The sequence below is a fragment of the Melitaea cinxia genome, chromosome 8 (genome assembly GCF_905220565.1).
Source record: "Melitaea cinxia chromosome 8, ilMelCinx1.1, whole genome shotgun sequence".
In the NCBI taxonomy this organism is placed as follows: domain Eukaryota; kingdom Metazoa; phylum Arthropoda; class Insecta; order Lepidoptera; family Nymphalidae; genus Melitaea; species Melitaea cinxia.
This window is the reverse complement of record NC_059401.1, coordinates 17,369,349-17,382,374: the sequence shown is the minus strand read 5'-3', so window position 1 is coordinate 17,382,374 and position 13,026 is coordinate 17,369,349. Positions and strand designations below refer to the sequence as shown.

At 34.0% G+C, this 13,026-nt stretch overlaps 1 protein-coding gene across 1 annotated transcript; it reads left to right on the top strand.

Moving 5' to 3' along the window:
• The first annotated feature begins 11,906 nt into the window (after positions 1-11,906).
• LOC123655821 lies at positions 11,907-12,783 on the top strand. Its single transcript, XM_045591575.1, has one exon. The coding sequence runs from the start codon at positions 12,090-12,092 to the stop codon at positions 12,531-12,533; it is 444 nt and encodes a 147-aa protein (XP_045447531.1). The 5' UTR covers positions 11,907-12,089; the 3' UTR covers positions 12,534-12,783.
• The last annotated feature ends 243 nt before the right edge of the window (positions 12,784-13,026 follow it).

Below are 13,026 nucleotides of genomic sequence, written 5' to 3'. Positions count from 1 at the left end.
ACTTAATATTTCTGTATAAAAAAAATCGAAATTTCTTTTGTTTATTTACAGTTATATTTGTAGCTAAGGATCACATGATCATGAATATTAAAAGATTACTCTCGAAACATATTCTCATCTTATTACAAAATTGGAAGTTAATTATCGTTTCGTTTAATTAATTTGTAATTAATATTTCCGTATTCATTGAATAATATAAGCCGTAATTATTAAATATTATTAAATTATTAAAACGTAAGACAACTGTGAGATTTTTGTTAAATTAATTTATTTAAGTGTTAGCCGTTATCGGGATCTCGTTACGTATCCTAATTATTTAACTTAATTTAAAATTAATACAACTTGTTGAGTATTCTTAATTTATTATCTATATTTTTGTAAAAATATTTTTATTTTATTTTAAAGAAAAAAATATTGCTTACGATATTTTTTTGTTTGTGAATTAAGTAGAAAAACAATTAATTATTCTACTATCATTAAATAGTTTGGAATACTCTTGTTTATTTTTTCTTATATCGACTACACACAGAAGTACACATTTTATTTACTGTGCATACATTACAATGCATATATTACACACAATACCTTTTTTTAAACTATGTCAACAAACAAACGCACGACTCACCTGATGGTAAGCGCTTACCGTTGCTCATAGACGGCTGCAACACTGCTAATATCTCAAGCGCGTTTCAGAAATGAAATACTTGACCCTATATGAAAATTGCTGTATGGTTACGGCAATGAAGAATATAGCCACCCCCTCTCTTCCCGTGGATGTCGTAAAAGGCGACTAAGAGATAACACAGTTCCACTATTACCTTGGAACTTAAAAAACCGACCGATGACGGGATAACCATCCAACTACTGGAAATGAAATACACAGGGCGTAGACGGGCAGCAGCGTCTTCGGCGCGACAAAGTCAGCCCTGCGGTCACCAACCCGCCTGCCCAGCGTGGTGACTATGGGCAGCACATGAGTTCACAACATTTTTGGCGTGAATTTGTGGAGGCCCATGTCTAGCAGTGGACTGTGATAGTCTGAAATGATGATGATGATGATGATGATGATATGAAAATTAATTATACGACTGGATATAATTCATTGCAAAATTTATTATTCATTGCAAATAAATATTAATTTCACATTATTACAGACCGAATTTTTTGTGAGCAATTTCAATAAATAAATAAATAAAAACTGATTGTTTAAATTTGATCGTTAGGCACTAAAAAGCAAATAATAAAAAGTAGTTATTAATAGTGGCTAGAATAATTTTAAAGGGCAGTTTCCTGTAGTACTAAAAACAGAACTTGTTCCAGCAAAATCAATAGGTTAGTCGTAACCGAACAACTCGGTTCTCTTAGCGCAATAGTAATTTACAATAACAACTACGTCCCCTACTCTGAAATAGAGGTCGGCCGAGTAAGCGATATATATATTTTTGTTATTCAGATTAAAATATACGATATTGCCCATCAGGATAAACTGTCACAAGCCAAATAGCTTTGAAAAAAAATATTTCACAAATAAAATATGACCTAAATGAAATTTTATTTGTAACTATTAAATTTTTTTAGTCTTTTGTATGTTTTTTTAAGCTTATAATATTAATTTATCGAAATTCTATAAGTAATATGACAAGTGATCAGGTATAGAGAGAAAAGACCATCTTTTAACTGATAAATTAAGAAAATTGAAATTGCATAAGAATTATCGACAGTTAGAAATAGGGAACGATTTTCGATAATGTATTTCATTCTTATTTTCCATTTAAGTGGTTGTTTTTATTAAGGGAAAGCACAGCAGGAATATCCTACTCAAAACCTGGAACAGCCCGACTGGGGAAGTACTTCGACCTTACAGAAGATCACAGCTAAATAATACTGCTTTCAAGCAGTGTTGTACTCTGTGGTGAGTAAGGTGATCAGAGCTCCTGGGGAGGATTGGGTGTAAGGTCAGCAACGCGCTTGCGATGCTTCTGGTGTTGCAGGTGTCTATAAGCTACGGTAATCGCTTACCATCAGGTGAGCCGTACGCTCGTTTGCCGACCTCGTGACATAAAAAAAAACGTGCTTGATTCGGGCTTGATACTTAAGGTGACGCAGGCGTCTATAAGTTTCGAAAATCGCTTACCATCAAGTGAGTCGCACGCTTGTTTGCTGACCTTGTTGTATAAGGAAATATATTTATTGAAGAATATACTTTTAAATTAAACAGGCGGACTGAACGCCAAAAGCATTTTCTACCAAAAATGAATTATTCATATTTAGAGTAATTGTCTTTGTAATCAAACAACAAGAAAAAAAAAACGACAAATTAAAATCGAGAACTAATAAAATCAGAATGTAATCAACGTTTTCGAAGTTAATTAAAAACTCATTATTAGAGAGAATTCGAAAACAACTTGTTGGATCTCGAATTTAAATGAAACAACATGACAACCAGCTTTTGATTTAAAGAAGAATCATTACATTATTTAATTAAAAAATTTATTACAATTGAGAACCTCCTCTTTTTGAAGTAATGCAAAAACGAAAATAGAAAATAAAATAAATAACAATAATTATATTAGCACACTAGCTGTACCCCGCGGTTTTGACCGCGTTAATTTGAAGAAAAAACAATGAAAACTAAAAAAATGGCCTATCTAACAAAAAGATAATTATCCAAATCGAGCCACTAGTTCCTGAAATTAGTGCGCTTAAACAAAACACAAAATTTTCAGCTATACATATAATAACATATATATAGATACATTTTTTATACAACTAGGTACTACAAGCGTACGGCTTATTTGATGGTAAGCGATTACCGTAGCTTATAGACACCTGCAACACCAGAAGCATTGCAAGCGCGTTGCCGACCCTACCCCCAATTCCCCCCGGGAGCTCTGGTCACCTTACTCACCAACAGGAACACAGCATTATTTATTTGAAAATAGTATTATTTAGCTGTGATCTTCTGTAAGGTCGAGGTACTACCCCAGTCGGGCTGCTCCATATTTTGTGCAGGAAATGCTGCTGTGCCCTACCTCAGTTAAACATTCAATTAGACATATATTTGCACAAATACATAATACTTCCTTATTGCAATATTCCTAAAGTGTTAACATAATATTTAATGTTACAATAACAGTGCTATTACAGCTTAATTACTTAATCAAACAACACCTTAATTACACTAAGAACTACCACGATCCGTTATACGAAAGCGACTTGTGTTAACTTTGCTACCGTACTAAGAGAGAAAATCGTAGCCGGTCTATTTGTTGAGTTCGTAAACGAACAATGGTTCATCCCATTCGACTTGACATATAACACGGCCATAGATTTAAATCGATTTTACTTAGATATATTGACACAAACTTAGTCACATAATTTCCTGTATAGGTTTTAGTTTATCAGTAAAAATACTAGATGCTGTAACATCACTTGAACCTTCCGTAGTGTGATTGTCCCTTAATACTATGGAGATGCTCGAGTGAGTGTGTGTGTGCGTGCGTAAGATTATAGAAGTATTTAAAAAGGTTACAAGCGAGTTGTTAAATAAAATCAAATATTCATATCATTCCTAAGCTGGATATAAAAAAAAAACAGTCAAATAGAAACAGTACTTTGGTCACAAACGAGGTTTTACTTTACCACAAATAAAACGCTTAAAAACTAAAACCAAATGTATGTCGTTTAATTTAATGCCTCCAGGCTGTATCCATTTATAATTAAACTTGTTACCAGAAAGATTAACATATTTAAAAATCCTTTGTTCCACAAAAAATAATAATCACTATTTACATATAAAAAAAAAAATTCTTACTCATTTTTTCGTATTGTTTACGCCAATTATATCTCCACGGTTTTAACAGATAAAAACAAATTTCGGGCATGAAATAATCCATCTCTTGAACAAAAGGCAACAGAACGAGTCCCTCGGGCTGTATAAAGCAAATAACAATTTTTTTTCTTGTCTGCTTAAGTTTGAAGATACCAAATTGCCGCTTTTATTATTGCGTTCTAAATACAAGGCTTTCTTGCATTTAATTCATCACTGGACTTATTATATATTCCTTTGTCTTTAAGCTGAAAAGTTTTGATTAACTATTATTATTTTTTGTTATAAGGTTTACATGTGGATGAATTTATAAAATGGCGGAGACAAACATTCGACTGAAGTGACAGTACGAATTGAAAGAAATGGACGTGATTTTGATAAAAACTAAATTTGTATTCTGATTTTTTGATGACTATTTAACGTCATATGTAGCGACAAAGCCAGCCCTGCGGTTACCAACCCGCCTGCCCAGCGTGGTGACTACGAGCAAAACACACGAGTTCACGCCATTTTTGGCCCATGTTCAGCAGTGGACTGTGATAGGCTAAAATGATGATGATGATGATGAAAATATTTTTTTAAGTTGGTATATAAATTTAACAGAAATAATTATCGAAGCAATTATTATTAATTAACACGGCTCAGTACTTCTCCAGACACATGCCGTTTTTCTCAACCACTTTACCTGCAACATCAAAAATGGCGTGAATGTTTAATGTTTAGTAGGTGTTTGAATATTACGCGTAACTAGTCCGTATTCAAGATAAAGTTTGTGGGTAAAATTCGCACGTTCATTACAGACTAGGATCATCACAGCGTTTGACATATGTCATTTTCAGTTTTTTCTACAAGGTATTGTAAAACTCTGCGTACTAATTTAGACCATAATATTTGTTTCATAAGACATTTTCCTTCATTTCAAACAAACGAGTTTTAGGAACAAAAGTACTTCTTAACTAAATCGATGCTAATTTTCCATTGTCCTATCTTCTAGAAAATTTCGATTTTACTGGACTAAAGTTTCCCTCAATTTAAACTTTTATAGTTATTTTTCCTCAATCCAGGTGCAAATAAATCTTCTGAAAAATTTGCTGGGGTTCGAATATGAAAACGTTCAATCAACGTCGTGAAGACTTTGGAAATTCTTCACAATAGAAAAACGCTTAGTTATAACTTCTAAATTTTCATTCAATCAATCTCAATTGCAGTTAACTAACTCACTTGGAAGTTCGAGTTGTAGTTAAATAATAAATTTAAGTTTTTTTATGGTATTTTATTTGTAAAGAGAATCTATACCCCACGGTTTAACCCGCGTTAATTTGAAGAAAAAATAGTCTATACTCTTCGTTATGTTATACTGCTTTCTATTTGAGTCTTTTTAAAAAAAGGGATAAAAAGGAAATTGAATTTGATTTAATAAAAGGGTCACTTTATTAATTTGAAACAGTGGAAATGGAAAAGGCGAGTGGTCTGACCCGAAGTTGACTGGAGACTGAGCCCTGAAGACTCGAGATTAATAAGCTTCTAATTCAAAGTGCTTACGAGGCACCAGTGTCAGGGTTATTACATACATAACACGTATATAACAGTTACATTATAAAACTTTACTACTTTACTTTAAAGAAGGGAAAAATGTGACTCAAGCTGAGAGAAATGTTTGTTACGTTTAGCGATTTAATGCAGTTTCAGTAAGAGTAGCACAAAATTGGTTAAAGCGTTTTCTGTTAGGAAATCTGATGTCAAAGTTGCATTTCGCTTTGGTCTCCCAGTTACATGTACTCATATATATAGTGGTTAGTGTAAATAAATTTTGTAAAATTACATCCAGAATTTTTATATAAAATATGAAAAAAAAAATCTCCGACCCAATAGTATTGTCAAAACAAATAAGTAAATAAAACATAATATAAACAAAATAAAACAAATAATATAAATAAAATATAAACATAATATAAACAAAAGTAAATAAAATTTGATAAACTCCAATGAAACCAATTTAGATATTGTATAACTGAAAGTATAATTAAATTTCCGTTGATTGCGAGCAACATTGCCCGACAAACAATAATGTAATATTACTATGTGAACATTTCCGTAACAGCCGTATTAAATAGGCTTTTTAATTAATTATCTGTGGTTTTAGGAAGAATAAATTTACACATCGAAATATAAAACTGAGTTGAGCGGAATTTAATCGCAACGTTACATATAGTATGAGAAGTTTACGTTTCCATCATAAATGTTTGTATGTTATTATTTCCTTGGAAGGCAATTATTTCTTAGATCGAATTTTCACTATGAAGAAATTCATGTTGTCAGTTAAATATTTTTTTTAAAGAAAATCAATCAATATGCGTGTTGACTATGGGCAAAACACACAAGTTCACGCCATTTTTGGCACGAACTTGTGGAGGCCTATGTCCAGCAGTGGACTGTAATAAGCTGAAATGATGATGATGATGATGATGATGATGACGATGATGATGATGGTGGTGGTGGTGGTGGTGGTGGTGATGATGATGATGATGATGATGATGATGATGATGAATCAATATGTATTATTACTCCATCGATCTGAGCACTCAACACACGAACTCTAAAACTTAACATATCAAGCTAAGCCCTATCACAGTGGTCAGGATTACAAAACGTAGCTTCAAAATCATATTGTTTTTTTTTAATATTAGAGTTCGATCAAATATTTAAATTAATACGAAGGTGTATTAAAGTATTTTATTTCTTCGAATGAGATCAACTTCTCAAAAACAAATCATCCAAAGATTATAACATCTAACTTAAGACGTTGTGAATTGATACCCGCATCACTCGTCGAGTCTGAGAGGGTATTATTTATCCAATTATCTGTTATGTTAATACACAGAATACAAAAGGGCATTAATAATTTAATGAAAATGAGATAAAAACTAGAGTTTCCGATTACATTTTCCATATAAATATGAATGTATAAAAAAATGAATGTTGCTAAGCGCATAACTTGAGAATGGCTCGACCGATTCGGCTAATTTATTTTTTGTACGTTCCTTAAGGTCCACGGAAGGTTTTGATACTATTTTTTTAATGAAATTTATACTATGAACTTTTGACAGAACGAAGTCTGTCCGGGCAGCTAGTATTATAATAAAAACAAGTCACGTATAATCGTAACAAGATATCGGTGCCCTACAGCCATTACATATTCAAATTAATATTAAATACTAACAATTACTAAATACATATATCGACGTTGTTATTTTGTGTAATTCGTACAACGACCTATATTTTCAAAAAAGTATCAATTTTTTTTGTATACAAACTTTGTTCCAACAATAACGTGTTTTTCTAGCTTGCAGTAATATTAATATTAATATATTGTATCAGATTTTATTCAAATTCATTTAAGAGTTTCATGGTTCACGCAAATTTTCAACCTATAATACCCCACTGCTGGGTATAGGTCTCTTTCGCCATGTAGGAGAAGGATCAGAGCTTATTCCCTAACGCTGCTCCAATGCGGATTGGCGGATAATTATATTCTCAATCCTTTTCAAATTATATTATAATCTCAACATACAAAATTATTACAGTTATTACAGTTTTATTATAAGTATAGATTGTTCAAGCGACATCTAGTGGGCAGTGGTGCTTCTAATGTGAAGTTGCCGCTTATCAGCCAATGAGAGGACGACGGGCGGGGGGACCTCGCCTAACTTCATACGACTTTTTTTCTTTGTTCAAAAATATTTAAATTGTAACGTTCATCATTTATTCATTCATTATTCGTTGTTATTTGGTCAGACAATACACGAAATCTTTATTATACGAGTCGTCTTTTATTTAAAAGCAAAGTAAACGTTAATAGTTTTAATACCGATTGATCTTGAAATCGCATACAATAAAAGCAATCAGAATTACGAACATTTTGGTACTTCGAGACGGATCAAGATTTGAGTAGAATTGAAGCAGACTGGACATCATCCATCCGTCAATTCTCATCATCTCCAGATCTTCAGGCGTAATCGTCCATCCATCTCTCTTTTCATCCATCCATCCTCATCCGCTCAGGATTAAGCGTAACTTCGTTCAGCGTTTTGTTAGCAGTCAATTCATTTAAAATTGTGAGTATCTTTTCTTTCTTTAAGCCATCAAGATGAGTAGTAGGGGTGATAGCTTGAAATTGCCAAAATCTCCATGCAAATCAGATTCGGAACAGGATTCGTTAGTTGATTTAAAACGTTCGCGGGGTAGTATAAAATTGCGGTTAACTTCGTTCAAAAAATATTTGTGTAATTTAAATGTAGAACAAATTTCTATAGATTCAATTAAAAAAGCAGAATTAAAGTTAAGAATGCAAAGTGCTCAAGAAAGTTATGAGGCGTTTAACAAAATTCAATGTAAAATCGAGTTAGTGTCTGATGATATGAAGGATCATACAGAGTACAGAGAAAATTTTGAAGACATTTATTTTTCGTGTATGGCATCAGCACAGTCTTTAATTGAATCAAATATGAATGACGGTTCTAACTGTAATAGCTCGCTAACTTCTAGTATAAAATTACCTCAAATAAAGCTACCCTCCTTCAACGGTTCTTATGATCAATGGTTAGAATTTAAAAATTCATATGTTAGTATGATACATATGCGTTCAGATCTCGATGCGATTCAAAAGTTTCATTATTTACGATCATCACTTTCCGGTAGTGCATATCAAGTAATAAGCGCTTTAGAATTTACAGCTCTCAACTATTCGCACGCTTGGGCTTTACTTGAGAACAGATTTAATAATGAACGGCTTTTAGTGCATAATCATATCAAAGCGTTATTTACTGTACCTGGTATGAATAAAGAATCGCCTAAACAAATCAGAATATTAATAGATACTGTTTTACGTAACTTACGAGCTCTTAAAACGTTAAACGAACCCACAGAGCATTGGGATACTTTAATAATTTATTTAATAGCATCTAAACTAGACGTTTGTACTGAAAAAGAGTGGGAAAATTACAAAGGATCTATTACGTACGCTACACAAAAGGATTCTAGTCCTAAATTAAAGTTAGATAATTTGTTAACATTCCTTCGTAATCGAGCTGATACATTAGAAATGATATACGCTAATCATACCGGTGCTAGTTCGCAAAAATCGCACGATAATCGGCCTCATAGTGATATCAGAAAACCGACATCGCAAACAAAATTACATAGTTTTATTTCTACGCGTAAAGATTCTTCGAATAAGTCGGGTAGTAATAAACGTTCTTATAACTGCGTCGCATGTAGTAGCAATCATGCGCTTTACACTTGTCCTATTTTTCTTAACTTAACAGTTAAAGATAGAATAAAATTAATAGACGATAATAAAGTTTGTCGTAATTGTCTACGTTCGGGTCATGCAATAGAAAATTGTTTATTCGGGCCCTGCAAGCATTGTCAGTCTAAACACAATACTTTATTGCATTTAGGAAGTATTAACAATGTTTTACTACCTCATATTTCTAGTATGAATAAGGAATCAGCTGATCGAGATAGTGCGACCACTACGTCGACCGCGCTGCATTCTACCCGCACTAACTTAAATATTGATAGCACAGCTGACGAGTCGCGCATGTTGTCTCATTCCGTTTTGCTTTCCACCGCCTTAATCGAAGTAGCCGATAGTAAGAACGTATTTCATACTGCGCGAGCGCTTTTAGACAATGGAAGTCAACATTGTTTCGTTACAGAACAATTATGTAAACGATTAAACGTTAATTTAATACAGTCCACTTTACAAATATCGGGTATAGGTCAATCGGTTGTTCAGTCGAGTAATATATGCGATTTAAATATACGTTCAAAAATATGCGATTATAATACGAGTATAAAATGTTTAGTTTTACCGTCTATTACCTCGAATATGCCGACGCAAAATATTAATATCGACCTTACTAGCATACCACAAAACGTTCACCTTGCCGATCCTTATTTTAATACTCCGTCTAAAATCGATATTTTGATAGGAGCAGATAAGTTTTGGGAATTATTGCAAAATCAAAAAATACGTTTACCGAATGGTCCATACCTACAGAATTCGTATTTAGGTTGGTTAATTTCGGGTCCTATATTTTATACGAATAAAGATGCTACTAGTAATAGTAATCGAGTACATTGTAATGTTGCTCAAAATTTAGACGTTAAATTAAAAAAAAAAAAAACATTTGGAGATCGAAGAAATTCCAGACGTTTCCAACGTTCTTACCGAGGACGAGAGGAAGTGTGAAGATTTGTTTATAAAACACTACACTTAGGATGGCATAGTGACAGCGGCGAATTATAATTATATCATTATCATTATAATCATTATTTCGATTTTAAAAATAAAATAATTGATTCTATTTTAATAATTTCACAATTTTTTTTTTATTTATTATTTTTTATTTCATTATTTCAAAAATTTTGTTGCAACGTCTTTGGTTAAGTAAAATCGAATGGGATGACGCGGTACCTGATGACGTCACTGTAGCTTGGAATCGTTACATCAAAACATTGCACCGCTTGAGTGAATTACGCATTCCACGATTCGTAAGGAGCATGCACACTCAACACACCGAACTTCACATATTTACGGATGCGTCTCAGGATGCTTACGGTGCCTGTGCATATATACGTACCTATGATGATTGCGACTCTGACGTGGCGTTAAATTTGTTATGTGCTAAAAGTAAGGTCGCTCCATTAAAAACGAATAGCATCCCACGATTGGAATTATGTGGGGCATTATTAGGTGCGAAACTTTATAAAAAGATAATTAATTCATTGCGCTTAAAATTCGATAACGTTTATTTTTGGACAGATTCCACTGTAGTGATGGGTTGGATACGGATGTCTCCGCATTCTTTAAAAACATTTGTTCAAAACAGAGTCACAGAATTAAACGAGTTAACCGGTGACTCAATGTGGTTACATATAAAAGGTAAGGATAACCAGCTGATCTAGTGTCTAGGAGTCTTAACTTTGAACTGCTCACAAGGTCAGACATATGGTGGCACGGACCTAGTTGTTTACAAGAACACAATTTTAAGTTTAAATCTGAAAATTTATTACAAACTTGCGATAATTTACCGGAATTGCGATCGAAACCTATTGTATTAACATGTACAGAGCCTTGTAATAATAGTTTTATCGATTTCAATAGATTCTCGTCCTATAATAAGTTGAAGCGCGTCGGTGCGTATGTATTGCGTTTCATTAATAACACGCGTGGACGTCGTAGTAGTGGTGAGCCGCATAACGATAGTTTACATTTGTCTGTGCAGGAATTAAATGCATCAGAGTTAACTTTAGCGCGTATCGTTCAGTTGCAATCGTTTCCGGACGTTTATCGCTGTTTATTTGATGATCTTCCGCTAAAACAGATTGTAGAAAAAAGAGAATTTAATAAATTCGCGAGTTTAAATGTATTTATGGACAATAACAAATTAATACGTGTTGGTGGTAGGCTTTCTAATTCGACTAGTTTTAGTTTCGATAAGAAACATCCTATTTTATTGTGTAGTAAACATCAACTCACAGTGTTGTTGTTTGAAAGTGAACATAAACGTTTGTTACATGGTGGCCCTTAGTTGCTACTGTCTTCTTTACGGGAAAGGTGGTGGACACTTGGTGCTAGGAACTTAGCTAGAAAGTCAGTTCACAATTGTGTCACGTGTACGCGAATGAAAGGTAAGACTTTGAATCCCATCATGGGTAATCTGCCCTCTGAACGTTTAGAAGTCGGGTTTCCGTTTATACGTTGTGGCGTGGACTACGCTGGACCAGTTCATTTGTTAAATCGTAAAGGGAGGGGAGCCAGGATTGTTAAAGGTTATATTTGTTTATTTATATGTTTTATTACTCGAGCTATACATTTAGAATTAGTCAGTGGCCTCTCCACACAAGATTATATTCTAGCACTTAAACGTTTTATTTCTCGTCGCGGTAAGCCGGCAGAGATATTATCTGACAACGGAAAAAATTTCGTTGGTGCTGAAAAAGAGTTTTTACATGAACTCAATAAAAACGTTAATAAAATATTCGATTTTGCAGCTGATATTGGCATAAGCTTCAGGTTTATCCCGCCTTACGCTCCTCATTTTGGTGGTTTATGGGAGGCAGGGATAAAATCATGTAAGTTTCATTTGAAACGTGTAATCGGTAACGCGAACTTAACATATGAGAACTTAACATACTCAGTACTGTATTAACATAAATCGAGGCTGTCTTAAATTCCCGTCCCCTAACTCCTATGTCCTCTGATCCCAACGATTTTTCTCCTCTCACCCCAGCTCATTTCCTAATTGGACGACCGCTGATCGCGCCTGCCAGCAATCTCACTGCTTGGAACAACAGCTGTCTCACTCGCTACGAAAGGGTGGAGCAAATGCGGGAACACTTCTGGAAGCGATGGTCGAAGGAATTTGTGTCGGAGCTCCAGCTCAGAACTAAGTGGAAACACAATGCAGGCGACATCTCTATTGACACCCTGGTGCTTATCAAAGAGGATAATCTCCCGCCTCTGAAGTGGAGATTGGGGAGGATTTTACGCACCTATCCAGGCAAGGATGGTGTTGCTTGTGTTACAGATATTCGCACATCAACGGGCATCGTTCAACGAGCTTTCTCAAAAATCTGCCCGCTGCCGTTGCAGCCGGTAGACGAGGGCGCAACCAAAGAGGCCACATCATGCTGAAACCCTTTTTCTTTGGAAGTAGGTACTTCCAAGGCGGGGGCCATGTTCAAGCGACATCTAGTGGGCAGTGGTGCTTCTAATGTGAAGTTGCCGCTTATCAGCCAATGAGAGGACGACGGGCGGGGGGACCTCGCCTAACTTCATACGACTTTTTTTCTTTGTTCAAAAATATTTAAATTGTAACGTTCATCATTTATTCATTCATTATTCGTTGTTATTTGGTCAGACAATACACGAAATCTTTATTATACGAGTCGTCTTTTATTTAAAAGCAAAGTAAACGTTAATAGTTTTAATACCGATTGATCTTGAAATCGCATACAATAAAAGCAATCAGAATTACGAACATAGATATTATGTTTGTAGTCGTGGTAATTTTGTCCGGGTAATGTAATAATGAAATGCTTTGCCTACTAAACATTCACACAAACATGATAGTTTGTTAATAAAAAAAACAACTAAAACTAAAAAACTAACTACTACTACTAAATTT

Excerpts from the sequence above, each read along its gene's own strand:
- LOC123655821 (XM_045591575.1), top strand. The coding sequence starts at position 12,090 with ATGTCCTCTGATCCCAACGATTTTTCTCCTCTCACCCCAGCTCATTTC.